A 17,648-nucleotide genomic window follows, 5' to 3' on the forward strand; every position below is an offset into this window, starting at 1 on the left:
TTGTTGAAAGGGCATGTTCTAAGCGGTCACTAATACACCGGCCAGTGTGGCCGGTGTAAATTTTGCCTCACGCACCAGTTTTGCATCGCACTCTGTCATGCTGGGATTCCACTGCCCCAATCAGCCTCTTTTGAAGCGAATGTCCAACGCCAGTTAGTGATCAACTATTTCGGAAATATCTACATGAGGTCAGTGCGATAGACATTGCGACGATAAGCTCTTCGATGAAAGACCGCCCGATTTCCATTACCATCGATGATTCGCCGGAACTACGTGGACGTCCGGCAGTGGTAGTGCTAGCAACGTTCTACAACGGCGAGCTTCCTGGACATAGAACCCTCATGATAAATTTGCAGTGCAGCACAACGCAGTATCGGCTGGCACGTTGATACAAACCGCTCTCCAGAAGGTTGGAAAGGCCTTAACCGACATAGCTGTGTTCTGCTCCAATTCAAAGCTGAGAGTCATCAATTAAATGGAGCGCACTTCTATCAGTGACAAGAACCTCGTAAAATATCTTAGCAAAACTTGTTGCTGGGCTAGTTGGTACATAACTTCGAAAAAAAAAAAAAAAACAGGACGCTCAAGCACCCCACTCTTTTCTTGTGTTTCTGCTTTCTGCTGATGGTGGTGCTTAGGCATCTAGGGTTTTCTCGAAGCTACTAAAGTATGCTTGCATCTATACAACAAGCTTAAGACTGTAATACACACAAATGTAGGTGTATTGTATTGAAATATTTTTGCTCATGTATATATGTGTTTGCATGTTCAAACCTTCCAGGCAACTAAAATACACTTTGTGTGTTTTAATGTTTTTGTGTTCAGATATCATTTCACTTTGGAGTATTGAGAATAATGCAAAATTGAGCTCCAAATTTTGGAGAATTGGGGATTTTCAAGAAAAAAAAAAATCTGATAAACGCCGTATTACTGCCAACGAAATAAACTCCGAAAAACACCCTCCGAAATTCAAGAAAAATAAACTCCGCAAACACGGAGCCCTAGTTATTAACCACATGCATGTAAGTATTACTCTAGCACGGGACAAATGAGGCCACCCTGTGCACCCACCTCTTGCTGCTTGGGTGTGTCGAGGGAGGCACTGAAGGCCGTCAGCAGAGCCGGCAGGATCTTGGGCAGATGCCGTGACAGGGACTCACCAGCCACAGCCGACAAATGCGACAGGGCTTTTGTGTTCACAGGAGGTGTTGTCAACTGCAAGCAAACAAGAGGCAATGGGAACGACGCAAGAAATGAATCACTGCAACAGCAAGACTGTGGTCAGCATGTCGCTTCTTGATGAAAAGTGTAAGCCACATTTACATAAATGTGACCGCAGCACATTGGCAATATGAGACCATGTTGACATAGATGTGATGCATCCCCCCTCCTTAGATAACCTGAATTAGCCCTTGTAATGAACTATTTCTGAATGCAACGATGCTTTAATGTAAGTGCATAGGAAAATCTATGGCTACATTAAACACTTCATACACTGAACATCAGGCAGCGTACACAGGGATGCAATAGACAAAACAGGATTTGGAGCAATTTTCGGAGCAGCAAAATGTTGCTTTTGGAGCACAAAAATCCAAATTTGGAGCAGGTTACGAAAAAAAAAAAACTGAATTTTTTAGCCCGAAATCCCAAATTTGGAGCAGTATAACAAAGAAGGCTTACTTTTAGAAAAGAAAACAAAAATATGTTAAAACCATTCAACATCAGCTAATTCGTGCACAGTGCACGTGAACACTGCTATTTCAATAAAAGCAGTGTGTGAGCCACCCCACAGTGCGAACAATGACTAAGTCAGTGGTAGCAATGACTAAGTCCACATTAGCATTGCAGGACCTATCAAATACAGTCGATCCCGGATATATCAAACTCGGATATATCGAATTATTGGCTATATCGAACAGTTGAGAAATCCCCTTGAATTTCCCATGCAAAAGTATAGGGCTGGTGCACACGTATATCGAACTCCTGCACAGCGAAACATCCGATATATCGAACGCTGCGCCACGCCAAACTCCAGGGAGTGCATTTTTCCTAACAAATTTTGGTCATTTTCGGCCGCGTTCTGTCACGTTCCGATCACTCTTCGCGTGCAGGTGACGAAAAGGCGGTGTCGTTGCATAAGGTTGATTTGGTTCGTTGCGCAGCGCTTGCGAGTGCACCGGCTTGTTTGATGCGCGATCTGTAGGTTGTAACGCGCGTGCACAGTGTTTTTCAAAGGGGCCGATTGCAGAAGGCACCAAACTGAGATGAATGCGGAGATACTCGGCAGTCTCGTCGCAATGTTCGCATTCCCTTCCGTTTGTTCGCACACGATGGCATGCGGGCCCGAAAAGCATGGCCTTCGAGATCCGCAACGTCGTGACGTATTTTTGGCGTTTTCGGTTATAAAATGCACATCTCGGACGCTACGCTTTTTCTTGCTTTTCGCGCCAAAGCAGCGGCTGCTTGCTACAAAGCTACAAGTGCCATCGCCATCGCCAAGATGTCGACGGTGGCAACTTGTTGTCGTTGTTCCTTCGTTGTTTGTGGGCTGCGTAGTCTCTTGCGGCTTGAGGACTCGTGTACTTCTCGCTTCTTTCCTGACACATCCTCATTCGGGAGTCGAACTAAACATTGACCCGCTCGTAGCGATAAAATGATGACTGCTGCTTGTAACGACGTCAAGCAAAGCACCGTCGCGAACCGTTTCCTTGCGGGCTTTGGTGCCAGGTGACGACTTTGGGTGCGTCATGACCGCTGACAACGGCGTACGGTGCCTCAGTGAAATGTGCAACTTAGCATTTCCGGGCGCGCTCTTGGACGGGAGTATAGCAAGCAACTTCATCGGTGCAGATGACGACGTCGCTGTTTCTGACTGCATCGATGCCGCGATCAAGGCTGACGTTGCCGGTGCCGCAGAAGTGGACCCGTGCGGTTATGAAAATGTCAACGCCGTCGCTAAGTCAACACTGCCGCTAAACAACCTCTTACCGCGCTCCAGAACTTGCATCGGCGTTCAGCGTCAGTCACTGCTGTTGTGGCCGAAGGCGCTGAATTTGCTTATTTGGAAAGCTTCAATGATATTTAGGATGACGATGAACTTGACGGCGCACAAGGAGCAAGACAAGTTTACGGACTATTTTCGTGCGAAATAAAGTGCGGTAACTTGCAAAAGAAGAAGTTCCCACCTTGTTATTTAGCATACTAGTTGCGAGCGAATCGTCAGCACTTCTTACGAATTCCGGAAACTGTTTCGAGACCTGCAATGCATTAATATACCGTATTTTCCGGTGTATAAGTCGCACCTTTGTATAAGACGCACCCCCTACTTTTTACGACTTTTGAAAGAAAAAATGATATATAAGACGCACCTTTGTATAAGACGCATCTATTTTTAACTCAGTCGACATGATAAAACACAATGACCCACGCAGAGTACATTGGTTGCGAAATGCGTAGTCACGCACGGCACTGAATATCTGTAAGCAGCAGTTTTATTAAGGCGCAGAAAACCACTATTTAGTCTACTGGATTTGAAGCCACATCCTCCGGCGCACTGTCAAAAGTTCTTCCGCCTCGGTTGGCAGCATCGCTGGGTTGCCGTCGTCAGCCTCTGAGTAACTTTTACGCAGCATTGTAAGCACCTTGAAGCACATCATTGGCACTGCCTGTACTATGGTGGCTACCATACCTTTAGGGCATTACCAGACTTGGCGAGAACACATACACAACGAACGCGCCGCACGGTTATCACACGATCGTCGGATACCACCTACACACGCATACAAAACGTAAATGGCGACCGGAAGCCGGAAGCTGCGACTACTGCTGGACTGCAGCGACGTCTCACACGAAAACTGATGATGATGATAATGAAGTGGTACTTTCGCTTTTGTAACTGATATTGTGGGCGCTACGTTACAATGGACCGTTGTGGTGCTCTTTTTTATTTATTGCCTCACTTCTGTGGGTTTAATTCTTCGTTTAAGAACAAACAATTCAAACAGTACAGTGGGGCACGCGACAGTAGTGGCTTTTATTGCGGCAGTAATCTCCGTGGTCGCTGCGCTGCTTGAACAGCAAGTAGCTGACATCTAAGATCGCAGCCGCTTCATTGTTAAAACAAAATTAGATATATTTTTACGAATGCTCTCGAGCTCTGTTTATCGTACTCATAAATTAAATAGAAACAAATTGGTCTCGCAGAAATTTTTTGCGTATATAAGACGCACCGTTGTATAAGACGCACCAGCGAAAATCTAGGAAAAAAGGTGCGTCTTATACACCGGAAAATACGGTAAGCCTTAAATACGCATATTTTATATTTCGAATTATCGATATATCGAACTATTTCGCGATCCCCTTCAAGTTCGATATATCCGGGATCGACTGTATTTCGACAGGCACTGGAAATGCTAATGTGGACCTGCGAACCTGGCAGCCAGGAAATTTGGGAGATTCGTAAAGCAGGAGCAAGTGGGTGTAGCGAAAAAAGAAAACTGGCATACGCCTTTGTCTACTGTTCCTCAAGGCCGCAAAAACTCCATACACAGCAGCCCATCTCCGTCACTCGGAGGGCGTATGCGATAACACCACTATGCTTGGGAAGCCTGCCATCAAAGCACAGAAGAAACGCCCCGCCTGCCTTGAACGAGCATGAAAAGACGCGAGAGTGGGGCGGGGGGCTGTCGCTTGAGTAGCAACTTTGAACTTTGATTGTAAGGCCGCGGTAGCAATCGCTGGCGCGCGTGCTATCTCGGCAGCCATCAGCGGGTGGCTCGTATATCCTGCTACGTGCTGTGCTCTCAATGCGAAGACACTGTGCAGAAAGAGCATCTTTCCCTGGAGCGGCCGTATTCTCTTACACCAACGTTTTGTAGAGTTACGCGAGATCGGATACAAAAGTTTGCTGCCAGCCTCACTTCGTATACAGTCGCTGACCGATAAATCGGACACCGATAATTCAGACAAGCTCGGTAATTTGGACAGTCGCGTGGCACCGCCGTTGATCCCATAGAAGTAATGTGTAAAGACGACCGATATTTCGGACAGCTGCGAGATCTACATTCGATAATCCGGACCCTGTCCGAGACTGTGGCGCACGCCGAATCGTCAGCCATTATCTCCTCCGGCACCCGTACCATACAAAGTATGGCCTCAGAGATCAAAACGAAAGCTAATTGGTGATCTATGAGGCTCTATTTCGATCGCTACTTTATGCCTCAGATTTGTGATTTGAAATGCCGATCTAGGAGGCACTGGTCAACTGTGGGAAATCGTATCGACATCGCGAACATCCTCAATTCCGGTTCCTGTATCCCCGCGCTGCGCTGCTATCGCCGCCGTTCTGTCGAATGCGTATGCGGTGAAGCGTTCTGCGCGCGCGTTCATTTTTATCTTGAGACTTGCTTTATTTTACGCTCTGCTGTCTCAAAAGATCTGAGTTAAATGGCGCCAACGGTGCCCTCACAGCCAGCGCCGAAGGCCTCGCCGACCACAACGAAACGCGGCAGATAAGTCAACTGCTGATTTTCCGGACATGCTCGAAAATTCGGACGCTTTCGCGGCACCGTCACCAGCCCCATAGACGTCAATGGTCAAGAACGTCGGAAATTTCGGACGCTAAAACTCTTCGGCGTCCGATTTTTCGGACTTTCTGCCCAAAGTGCAGGTCCGAAAGGCAATAATTGAAGCCCCCACCTCTGCCGCGTCTATCATCTCGTAGGTTCGAACCAGCGCTTTCGCGAATCGACCTGTTTGCGACATTAGCAGAGTCCGAAAGTCAGCTTTGTCGGGATGCCAACGTGTTATGGGGTGAAGCGAACCGGATATTCAAAGGAGCCGCTATCATGGCGCCAAGCGGCGATGTCTTACGGATAAGCAGTGGAAATGCACGGAGGCGTGATGGTGGCAGGTGGCAAACGCGCCAGTACGGCTCAATCGCTGACAAGCCTTACGATAAGCATCTTCAGTCAACTGCTCGATAGTGCATGTGGCCTGGTGCAGTTGCGTGCGTAGTGCACGTATTTAATAGGCGAGAACCCAAACGCGCCGCGCCGCCATTCATGCTGCCTCTTTGTGCGACCACTAAGTGCACCGCACAGACGCGTTGCCTTCACAAACGAAACCAGCTCGCCATCGTACAGCGATCACATCACACTGGCGGAGATACAGGCGGGCTTGGTTGCACGTAAGCGGAAGTGCGGGCAGCAACGCAATGACAACTTTTTTCGGCCACCGGGACCCTGAAGTGTCAATAAAAGTATTTTTTTTTTGTGACGCATTCGTTTTTTCGGACATTCGTTAATTCGGGCTTATTTACGTTCCCCGTGGAGTCCGAATTATCGGTCGTCGACTGTAACATTACAATTTGTTGCTATCGCATTCATTGCTTCGACCTTGCGGTGAAACCGACTTTTTTTCTTTTCTTTCGCGGGGGGGGGGCGTTAGGGTTCGGGTCTGCGCGTCTGTATTGGACGACGATGCCCACACTGCAGATGACCAACGCAGCCTCCATTTCTAGCTCAAATTTGCACAACTGAGAAAAATTTAAGCTGGTCGGGCATTTTGGCGCAGCGTGGCGCAATTTTAACAAATTTCACGGTTTTGGCTCAGCTTGGCGCAAAAATAACGAATTGTATCAAATTGGCGCCATTGGCGCAGCTGTTGCATCCCTGTGTACAGTAAAGCCTCGTTATAACGAAGTCAACGGGACGGCAAAAAAATTCGATATACGCGGCTGTTCCATAAAAGCTCAGCAAGTACAGCTAAATTAGCCGTGACAACTTCGCAGAAATGCTATTCATTGAAACAAACCTTTATTCACGCACAAACAAGTCAGTCAGCTGGCTTTGTCGGGTGCTTCGGCTGGGCGCGAGGATTGCCTGCTCCAGTTCAGGCAAATTATGAGGTCGTGGTCGCCGCCCGCGCACTCCACTCTATTTCGCAACAGACGGAGGATCACCTGCGTTTGTGCCACTGTTGGTATTTCGCGAGGCTGTTTGTGTAGCGGCTCTTCTTCCTCATCGGGGCCTCCAAGCAAGTCGACTATTTCGGCATCTGTAGCTGGGGCAACAATGGGTACATCTGCTTCAGCCATCGCGAATGATTCGAAGTTACCTTCCAGATCTCCGCCAACGATGCTGTTCACAGCTTCGTAGAGATCGTCGCAGTCCTCGCAGATGTCATCAGCGTCTTCTGAGTGCGACCGGGAAAATCCGGCATGTGCAAAGCAGTTTGCAATCTATGCAGGTGCCAGTTCTTTCCATAAATGGCATAGTAAATGCACTGCTCCAAGTAAGTCGATGCTGTATCCCTTGTTCGCATCATACGCAACGAGCATCCGTTGTAAAAGACTTTTCTGGTATAACTTTCGAGTTGTCTCAATAATGCCTTGATCCATGGGCTGCAATATCGCGCTCATATTCGCTGGTAGAAATTCCAAAGTGATCGCTTGCAGATTTTCAATCTTGCTATGGCTAGGGCAATTGTCGATAACAAAAAGCACACGCCTTTGCTTTGCCCCAAACCTTCAATCGAGCAGGCGCACATGCTCTTCGAAAACGGCTGCGGTCATCCAAGCTCGTCTGTTGCTTCTGTATATGCAGTCTTTGGGTATTGTTGCGTTGCGGAAGCACCGGGGCTTTGCCACCTTCCCTAGTACAGTCGAACCCACTTATAACGATCTCACATATAACGATCTATCGGTTATGACGACCATATTTGGGTGCACTTACGATTTTCCAATGCTAACCATTGAAGCTGCGTCCACATATAGCGAACATTTTTCAAAGCCTCCTACTTTTACAACGAACACTTCAGACACGGTCACAGTAAAAATATGACGCATACGAAGCGAAAAAAAAAAGTTCAAACAGGCCTAAAGCGCGAGAGGGGCGCGTGCTCGAGCGTGCCCCGCTCCAGTTTACTTGCGACTAAGATATCCCAGATCGCCGAGCACCGCACGCAGATTTTGGATGCTGCGAGCGAGGTCACTCACTTCCCAGCCATTTCTTCAGTGGCAGAATGGTAGTGAGGAAAAAAAAATAATAGGAGGCAGCTTGAGGCCTGTGGTCAGCGCCGTTCTCTGTAGCTTAGACCGCCTACGATGAACCAAACAATGCCTTGGAACGCAAGAAGGCATAAATGCAAGAAGTGATAACCGCGATAACTTTCCATCACATAAAGATTCACTGCGTCCCTAAACTCGTCGACGCCACAATGCGCCGCAAAAGGTCATCCGTCTTTTCGGTAATGGCAGAGACCGGTCGATCGGTGATAACGACTTCCGTGCGATTGCGGCGATGCCTTCGCAGATAAGCATCAGAAAAGAGCGAAGGCGAGGTGGCGGCCGTCGATGAACGTGCAATTATGACTTATAGCCGACAACCTTATCACAGACATCTGTGGATATCAGCTCGGCTGCGCGTGTGGCGTACGCCGTACACCGTGCGGACTGACGCATGACTGACGGCGGTACGAGTGTGCCATGCTGCCGTTCGCAAGTTCGCCGCCGCCGCGTCGTGCGAGACCGCTTTAAAGTGCGCGCCGCTTTGTAGAAACAAAAGTAGCTCGCTGTTGTTGAGCGGCGCGGGCACCGAGAAACGTCGATGCACTGACACTGAGCGTATAACTGCGTGTTTGACAAGGTGACAACTCAAGTGCGCCACGCATCATCGTGCAGGGCCGCGAGAGCTTCGAGGAAACGTAGAGTGCGCGTTGCTTGCAAAATGCTTGTTTTCGCCGCGTTGCAGAACAGGCTACTCGCCGAAGCAGGCACGAAGAACGTACAAACACGCGCATACGGCATACAGCAAGCAGTCCGGCAGTGACTCCGCGAGCCAAGTAGGCGACGCGCTGCACGCAACTAGCCAGGGATGATCAGCTCCGCGTGGCGATACCGCGCTGCGGTGAAACGGTGTCAGCGGTGTCAGTTTCATTGCAAAAGCGGTTAATTCACTCATGAGCACACAACGGGCATCGCTTCACGACGCGAAAAGGCTTAGCCTGACACTGAAGGGGTTGTTAGCACTTTAATAAAACTGCACAGAACAAAAACCGGCTTGGTCGCTAAACGCACTACTGATATAACGACCACTTTTCGCGAAACTTTCGAGTTGGTTATAAAAGGGTTCAACTCTATCAGTAAAGGAAGCTTGTCCTCCCCCATCGCGTTTGCACCGAACAGCACTGTAACGCGTTCTTTGCTTTGTTTGCATCCACTTTTCGCGAAACTTTCGAGTTCGTTATAAACGGGTTCAACTCTATCAGCAAAGGAAGCTTGTCCTCCCCCATCGCGTTTGCACCGCACAGCACTGTAACGCTTCTTTGCTTTGTTTGCATCCACTTTTCGCGAAACTTTCGAGTTCATTATAAACGGGTTCAACTCTATCAGCAAAGGAAGCTTGTCCACCCCCATCGCGTTTGCACCGAACAGCACTGTAACGCGTTCTTTGCTTTGTTTGCATCTACTTTTCGCAAAACTTTCGAGTTCGTTATAAACGGGTACATCTGTTTGGAATAAACTCGATTGTAACCTAACCAGTATAACAAATTTGAAAACATTTCTAAGAAACCTAAAGCACACTTGCTCACAGTTACCTTTTTCCCTCCCTTTTTTTTCCCTCCTAAGATGCCTTTTATATTAAGGTGGGGGTTCCACTGCAGTGTAGTTTCATTCTGAGCCGCCAGAAGACGCCACCAAGTCACATTTGGAAAAAAGAGAGGAAAATGCGCTCTCCGGCCGTCGCGACAGCGAAGAGCCTCTCCCTGCTGCAACTAATCCACTCTTTTCAGGGGCGCCGCTGCTCCTTTGAAAAGTTTCAGATGTGCTTGACGCCCCCTCCCTTCCCGCCCGCCCCCCCCCCCCCCCCCCAAAGAAAAAAAAAAAAGCACGGCCCAGAGAGCCTTCGTACTCCCATGCCACTGTCTAGAAAAGAGGTGCCTCTTTCTCCTGGTAGTATAACTATTTACGCGCCGCTGCCGCAAGGGCTGCTTTTTTTTTTCTCCCCTTCAACGACGCCTCTTTCTATCTCTCCTTCTGTGATGACCCTCGCTCACTTGTCCCTGTCCCCAGCGGTGCGGTTCTTTTCACGGGAGGAACAATTGCGCTGCAAACCGCTCACCAACGTTGCCGCTCACGTAGGCTGCCTGGCCAGCTGCTCTTCGTGACATACAGTGCCGAAATGCGGGTTTGGGTGACAAACTCTATCGCGGAGGTCACATCACAAGCGAACCATGAGACATCACATCCTTCCGTGTACAGTGTACTTATGTAAATAATCCCCTCTGTCGCTGTAGTTTACTCCTACCTCATTTACTGATTGTCACTACTCAGTCATCTGCTTGAGCTAGACAGCGGTCATCATAATAAACTCTCCTTTTTCTTTGTTCCATTTCTATGTACTTCCTCAAGTAAACAGCCACTTACGTCTACCACTCTATATGCCGTTACACACCCTGACACAATCGATCTATGTACTAAAGATTTTATTTCTCTCGAGAAAGAATTGACAGCAATATTTTGTAGAGAGAACGCTATAATTATGCAGTAATTATTCTCCAAATAATTGTGGGAATTATTTGCAAATGCTCAGGGAAGTTCTGTTCGCGTACACACACACACACATATATATATAGAAAAGTGAAAAAAAAAACACGTGTGCGAAGCAATTTTATTTACGTTTCACTGGAGGTCTAAGCTTCATCAGATAAAGCTCGGACCCCGAGCGGAACGTAAATAAAATTGCTTCGCACGCGTGTCTGACTTTTCTGAGAATCTTTTACCGAACCTAGAAACCCTGCGTCGTTTCTGAGTGTGTTACATATATATATATATATATATATATATATATATATATATATATATATATATATATATATATATATATATATATATATATATATATATATATATATATATATATATATATATATATATATATATTTGCGCAGTAGAATTGACAGCAATCTTTCTGCGCCAAAAGTATGCAGAAGACATCGTTGTCACTGCAATTGTGCTGGAACGTGAGACATGGTGGTCTGACAGGAAGAAAAAGAAAGAATAAAGACGAGACTGCCTCCAGGATAGCATTCAACTCTGTCCCGTTGTCAAAACTCTGCCGTTTGTGATACCCTGTAGAGGGTCGTGACGCTATTTCTGCGGCCCTTGTTGGGAACACGGCACAGTTTTACCCTGACCTGCAACACGGGGTGTAAGCAAACTCGTATGTACTCCTTCCTTCCCCCATGGAAGAAACGCGCCCAGTGGTTGTGTGTAACACCTCCACCCCCCCCCTCCTCCCCTCATTATACCCGACACAACTTCTCGTTCGTCTGTAGGAGAAGACAAATTCTATTTGACTAGCTGTGCTCTTCCTTCACCGTGTAACATAAGCTTCCGAATGTTCGAAAGACGGGTAGTTTGGCAATTGCGTGCTACAACGCTGCCGCTCTGACCCACGGTGTCAAACCCGTGCTAACTGCCTAAGCAGCACAGTTTTCCCTGCTATACGTACCGTCATTTATTTCATTTGAATTGAAACTTCAGCAGAGTAGTATCAATTCATCTTTTGGTTGATGCAGCATTTATTTATCATGTTACCGTGTGCAAAGCATCAGACGAACCGCAAAACCATTTCTATGACAGAGCTGAAGCAATTACGTCTTGAGCGACATATATGCGTGGCATGAATGGTCCTGGTGCGTTATTCTCTTGTCGGGGGAACGACTTCTCTATTCGCGTACGCTATTTCAATAGGATTTTGATTTTCAATAAAGTTCGTTACAATAACATGATGAGTGGTCGTTTCACCCAAATTGTCAGTAATTGACAGCAAGCTGGCGCTGATCGAAGCGTAGACGGCCTAACAGGCGGAGACGCACGTGCGGTAGTCCGAGGTCCGTCTTCGGCGGAAACTCGGCGTCACGGCCTTTCCTGGGGCACAAAGGCGTCATGTGTCGCATTACCGCTTCGGCACCAGCGACAATGGTGTTGTTTGAGCAATTGCAACCATGCACCTCCTGGTGCATGAGAAACAGCCGGCGTCTTCCTTATCGCCTCAAAGTGAGGCGGCTGCTTTTATTCCGTCCCGGCGCCCGAGGCAAAGGGTGGCTCGCCGATTGCGACAACTCTTGGAAAAAAAAGGTCGGCATATTCACTGACTAAATGCTAACCGTTTACTTGTCACAAAATACACTAGCCTCTTAGTAAGTGAAGGTAGTGAAATGCAGGCTAGTGGAACTTGCTACCTAGTTAGTGAGTGAATAGTACTTGCTCGAATGGCTAGTCCATTACTAAGTTGTTAGTAACCGCGCTAACAACTGAATTAGAGGCTTACGCCTATTTTGTTTATATGTGCGTGTGCATTGCCATATAAAGATGATTCTATTACAAAAGTACCTAAAGGACTAAAAAAACGAAGTGGCATTGTCCTCGTACATTAACGAATGGCCGCTAATTACTTCATGTAATTACCGTGGTAGGTACACAAAGCAACATACATAGAGGCATGAATTGATCACGAATGAGAAAACACACGCAAGTGCACACACAGAATAGCAAGACTTTTACGTAGCTGATATCTACTCTAGCAGCGGCTTGAAGACTATGCTCCTATGCACCGTGTACTGGTTGGCAATCATAGAATTTAGAAGAATAATTGATGTTTTCTACACATTGTCGTGTGCCCTTATATTTGCTTATATGCGTGCCATCACGTAGCACGAAACTTTAATTCCAAGGTAATCAACAAAACAAAAATTGTTTAAATTTTGCTAAAGACCGTCACGATTACGGCAAAGTATACTGCGCATCTACGAAAGATCTGGCAATGTGGGTGGCTAGCAGTTACTTAGTTAAAAACACCAAGTAAACTTTCTGGTTAGTGAAGGCAGCACTTTACGACCTTTACTAACTGCTGGCTAGTAAACAGATTTCGCGATGGTAGTAAAATACGCTCGAAAGTAGTAAATGCAAGCATTTACTAACCATTTACTAACTTTTTTTCTAAGAGTGCACAGCGCACGCTCGAGAAGCTCAAAAGAAGCACTCTACGCGAGCAGTGGACACCAGAGGATGCGAATGAAATGCGTTCCGTTCTCTAGCGTCTCCCGTTACTAAGCACAGACTGTCGGCTTTCGTGCTGCAGCACACATTTTATTACCTGCTCTCATCCTCGCTCAATCGCCCCCTCTCCCCCCCCCCCCCCCCCCCCCCCCATGCTGCCTCTCAGCTTCAGGCTAGCACAGTGGATGTTATGCCCCATCTCCTGTACTCGTGGGGTCTAGACAACACCAGTCTTGGTGGTGTTGCCTCGTGCATAGTGCACCCCTTCTTCCCAGGGAAGGATTGGTTAGCCTACAGACTTTTGGGAAACCCTTGTCTCCCCCACTAACTCAATTAGACTGCATTGCCGTGGGAAACAGTGCCGCGTTCCAGCTGCGTTTACACGAATGCGACAGAATGCAGCGGTAGCACATCACCTTTCCTAGAGCAATGCGCCGCCGTTTACATGGAGTGCATGAACCCTCCCGAGAAGTCCTCGCTTTCTGCCCCCGCAGCTGTCGTGTAGTATCGAAGAGGTGCACTCGAAGCCGACTCGAGGAGGGGCCGGCGTTCCCCTTCAATTGTGTAAGGTGGTCCATGAGTCGGCTTACCCCTCGAAATCCACACCTGCCTGGCGCATTTGTGCGATGCGCCTTTCCAGCGCTTACACCCGTTTACATGGATGCGATGCGCCAGTTGTCGCATTCGTGTGAACGAGGTGCGTGCCGTGCCGGTTTACGGCAAACTGTCAACGCAGGCACACTTCCCTACCGTGGGAAGATGAACTGGGCCACACTCAGACAACGTGGAGACCATTTTGTGGAGACGGCGTGTCGGCGTCTTGTTGAATGAATGGAGTCGCCCCAGCTGGCCGGTTATAATCCCGTTTACATGAATGCGACAGTAGCGCATCGGCTTTGCAAGCGCGTTTCGGAAAGGCGATGCGACGCCGTTTACAGAACCCCTCGTCTTCTCTTCGCCGCAGCGGCCATGTGGTGTCGGGTTATAGCGAGCGAGTAAGACTTGTTGCTGGCCGAGTTCATTGATGTCAGAGGGATACATGCGCTTAGCCGTGTCTGAAGCACGGGAGACAAAAATTACCACCTTTTTCTCCTTCATGAACCACTATACAAAGAGATACATATTAGCGCGAACAAAGAAACAAAGACTACAGAGAGAAGTGGGAGGAAGCAGAAAGGTTTCAGCGCCTGACCTGTCTGCTCCCTTCCAATTCCTTCGCGAGTGTTTGTTTTTTGCTTTGCGCTAATATGAATACCTTATAGCGAAAGAGGCACGCCCGGAGTTCGCACGACGGGAGGCCACCGTTACTCTCTTCGTGATTTACGGCCTGTGATTCGACCGGGACTCGCAAAACCATCCCTGTCTGACGTATTACTTTAACATGAACGCGATGCGCATCTGTCGCTTTCATGTAAACGTGTTTTATGCACAACGATACCAACTATACTTTTTATAAACTTATCGTTTTCAAAAACGCTTCTCTTCTTGTCTGGCTACGAGGCGCAAGTAACAGTTCGGCTACGTTGGCTCGTCAGCCTTACGACTCACGCTACGAGTTTACGACCCGCTATCCTCAGACATCGCAAGTTCTCAGCACGGCAGACTTTCCAAAGACATTGAGTTGTTAGCTCCTAACGTTTCTCCTTCAGGCGAAAGCGGCGGCTGATAAAGCACGAGCTGAGCAAAGAAAACAGAGAGGAGGTGTTCGATCGCGTGTCACGAGCACAACAGCATGCACTGCGCAGGTATCGAGGAATAGCTGTTGATTTCAGCCGCCAGTGCAGCAACACAGGCCTACAGGCACGCGCCTAAGATTCCCGGCCGGAGGCTATCAATCGGATGTCACTGTCTTCCGACGGCAAAGCTGTGTTGCGTGGAACGATGTCATACTTCGGGTTTCCAGCTCACCACATCAGCATTGGACGCAAATTCCCGCTACCGCAATAATTGCTGCGTAGTCACCGATATGGTCTGCGCACAAGGATATGCAGCAGCGAACGAACCGGGACCCCAAGCGTATCACGCATGTATGCTACCTGCCGTTTGTAAAACCTTGCCTGATGAGGTTTACTGAAGAAATAAAAAAACTTAGGAGGCCTACTATTTAGGGCCGAAACATACAAATCCAAGTGCCAGAAGAGATGTAGAGTAGACCATTCGGAAAATCCCAATGAATATGTGCCCGCACATGCCACAGGGTGACCGCAAATACGGCCGAAGCTTACCACTAAGGCTTTTTATATAAACTTTATTTGTGATTCGAGCAAACAGGTATACAAATTTAGGTGTGAAGTTTGCGATACTGGGGCTGACAGAAAACCGCGTTCCACACCCCAAAGTACAATCATTCCAAGCAAGAGCAATGAATCAGAGAAATACGCAAAGTGAGCTCGCAGTTCCTAGGCTGTAACCGCAGGCTGTCTAAAGGTGCGCGTGATAGATGCGGGGGCGGAGGCAGGGTAACCACGCGAGCGCCTTGTTGCACGGTGTTCCGACTCAGAGTGAAGAGTTCGCAAACGCCCGCGTCCCCTTGGAGCTAGCCTTATGTAATTATGAGGAACGCCGCTATGGGGCACTCCTGAACACTTAGAGTGCACGGAAATATATACGCGGGTGTTCCTGGATTTCGTTGCCATGGAAATGCGCCTGTCGTAGGCGGAAATCAAACCCACGTCCTGAAGCGAAACAGTCCGATGCATAACTTGCCAAAGTATATTATAGACGGCGAATCGGAGCGAGCGTATCCTGCCAAGTTTCCGCTTGTAGCCTAATCTAGCAAGCCCAGTTGAACGGGATGGGTTACTTTCGAGCTCACGCACTTTTGCCCGGGGAAAATGCTGCGACGCATAAAGGAAAGGAAGCCAGTACCAAAGAAATTCGAGTGGCCTACATTTTTTAGAAGCGGAGGTATACATCTTAATTGTGTTTAATTGTTAATTTAGTTAGTTTAACTGTGCGGTGTTTAGCTTGTTAGCAGTGGCAGAAAGGAACACGCAGCAAGTACAAAACAGTTGTCGTGTCATTCCTATATATGTGTGCCTTATCTCGTATTTATGATGTTTATTGCTGTGGATTCATATGAACAAGCCCAGCAAACCACACCTCTGGAAAACGACATTTTTTCTAAAAAAAAGGAAAGAAAAGGAAAGCTGAGGTGCTATTCAAAACATACTTCGCCCACGCAGATCTACTCAGTTCCCTCGCATCGCACGCGCACTGCCCGTTTTTCTGCTTTCTTTTGTCTGCCGTTGCACACCCCTCGGTTGTAGTGGTCGCCCGAGTGGGGCCACAAACATACGCACGCACACGAGGGGGACGTTCCGAGAGTACGGCTTTTTTTTTTTCACTTGACGACGCTCACCCCATACTCTCTGTGCAAAATCGGCATTTGCCCCCCTCCAGCCACACCGGCACTTGCCCCCACCCCAAGCTATGCCAGCTCTCTCTCTCCCCCCCTCCCCCAGCCGCGATGCAAGACGGGTTTGCACCCCCCAAGGCGCCCATGCTTCACACTTGCTTTCACGCTCTCCCGCGCAGCTACGCGCAGCCGTCTGAAAGGCAGACAAAAAGAGAAGACTTGCAGATGCTGGGGCATGGTTTGAAGTTGACATTCTCCCCTGAAGTAAAATGTTTTCGACGCCACAGTCGGGAGACGGGGAGCTTTCCAATGCAGCGCTTTCGTGTTGTCCGTCTAGGTGGCGCTAGAGGAAGATTTTCGTTGTAGTGATAGGAATAATGCAGATTTTCTCAGTGTTCCTGCAGTATTTGTGTGTGATTAGTGTGTATAATTATATAAGGAGACCGTAAACTATTATATTTAAGCTATGCATGCGGAGATTTCAGCGCAGTTTGAATATTACTCCACTTTTGTTGACGTTTTCAGCATGAAAATTAGACAGTTACGAGCTTCGTATCGCATTTCTGCTTGCTTTATGGAAAAAACGCTAGGTCCAGGAAATAGATCGGGGACTATAGTTTCTCTACGTGCAAATTCGGCCATGGAACTTCAGTAGCTTTCCACGAAAATGGGTCACGGTAGGTCCCTATATTGAGAATATCGCCCACCTTTAGATGAATATAATTTAAAAAGTAGCACGTGCACATCGATGAAATTGGGTATTCAGACGGAAAATCTTATCCTCTACATACGCCACCGAAAATGAACTTTCTCTAGCGAATAGTTACTGGACAATCTGCTTGGCGGAAGTTACTAAATTTGGCTGTTTCAAAGCTCAGCAACAAAAAAGTAGAAGTCCAACATCAATTTGCTACGTTGAGGAAAATAGGTAAATATGTCTTGAATGTGCTGCGCAAAAGAACAGTGCTGTAACTGTAGCAGATTTTATAAAAAAAATGGTCACTGCTGGAGGCACAGTCAGCCAAAACCGTGTACTTGCGCTTATTCTTGGCTATCCATCCCAAATACTAATGGTTGACTTGTTTTTAATAATATATTTGAAAAGTACAAAGATCAAGCTTTTCAATGATATATAAGTCAAACTATACAAACACGGAGAACAGCCGCCGCGTCGGTTGAAAAGTGACAAAAACGACGTGTTCGTGCCGCGGAGTGAGACCGCCGCCT

The 17,648-nt window shown here is 47.8% G+C and overlaps 1 protein-coding gene across 1 annotated transcript in view; it reads right to left on the reverse strand.

Annotated features, from left to right (window-relative positions):
• Positions 1-17,648, reverse strand: part of LOC119390613 (eIF-2-alpha kinase activator GCN1-like) — a 298,045-nt gene that overhangs the window by 52,864 nt on the left and 227,533 nt on the right. The window contains 1 exon segment of the mRNA XM_049415316.1: positions 1,072-1,215. Coding sequence (XP_049271273.1) covers positions 1,072-1,215 — 144 coding nt within the window.

This window comes from Rhipicephalus sanguineus, chromosome 4 (genome assembly GCF_013339695.2).
Source record: "Rhipicephalus sanguineus isolate Rsan-2018 chromosome 4, BIME_Rsan_1.4, whole genome shotgun sequence".
NCBI classification, from domain to species: domain Eukaryota; kingdom Metazoa; phylum Arthropoda; class Arachnida; order Ixodida; family Ixodidae; genus Rhipicephalus; species Rhipicephalus sanguineus.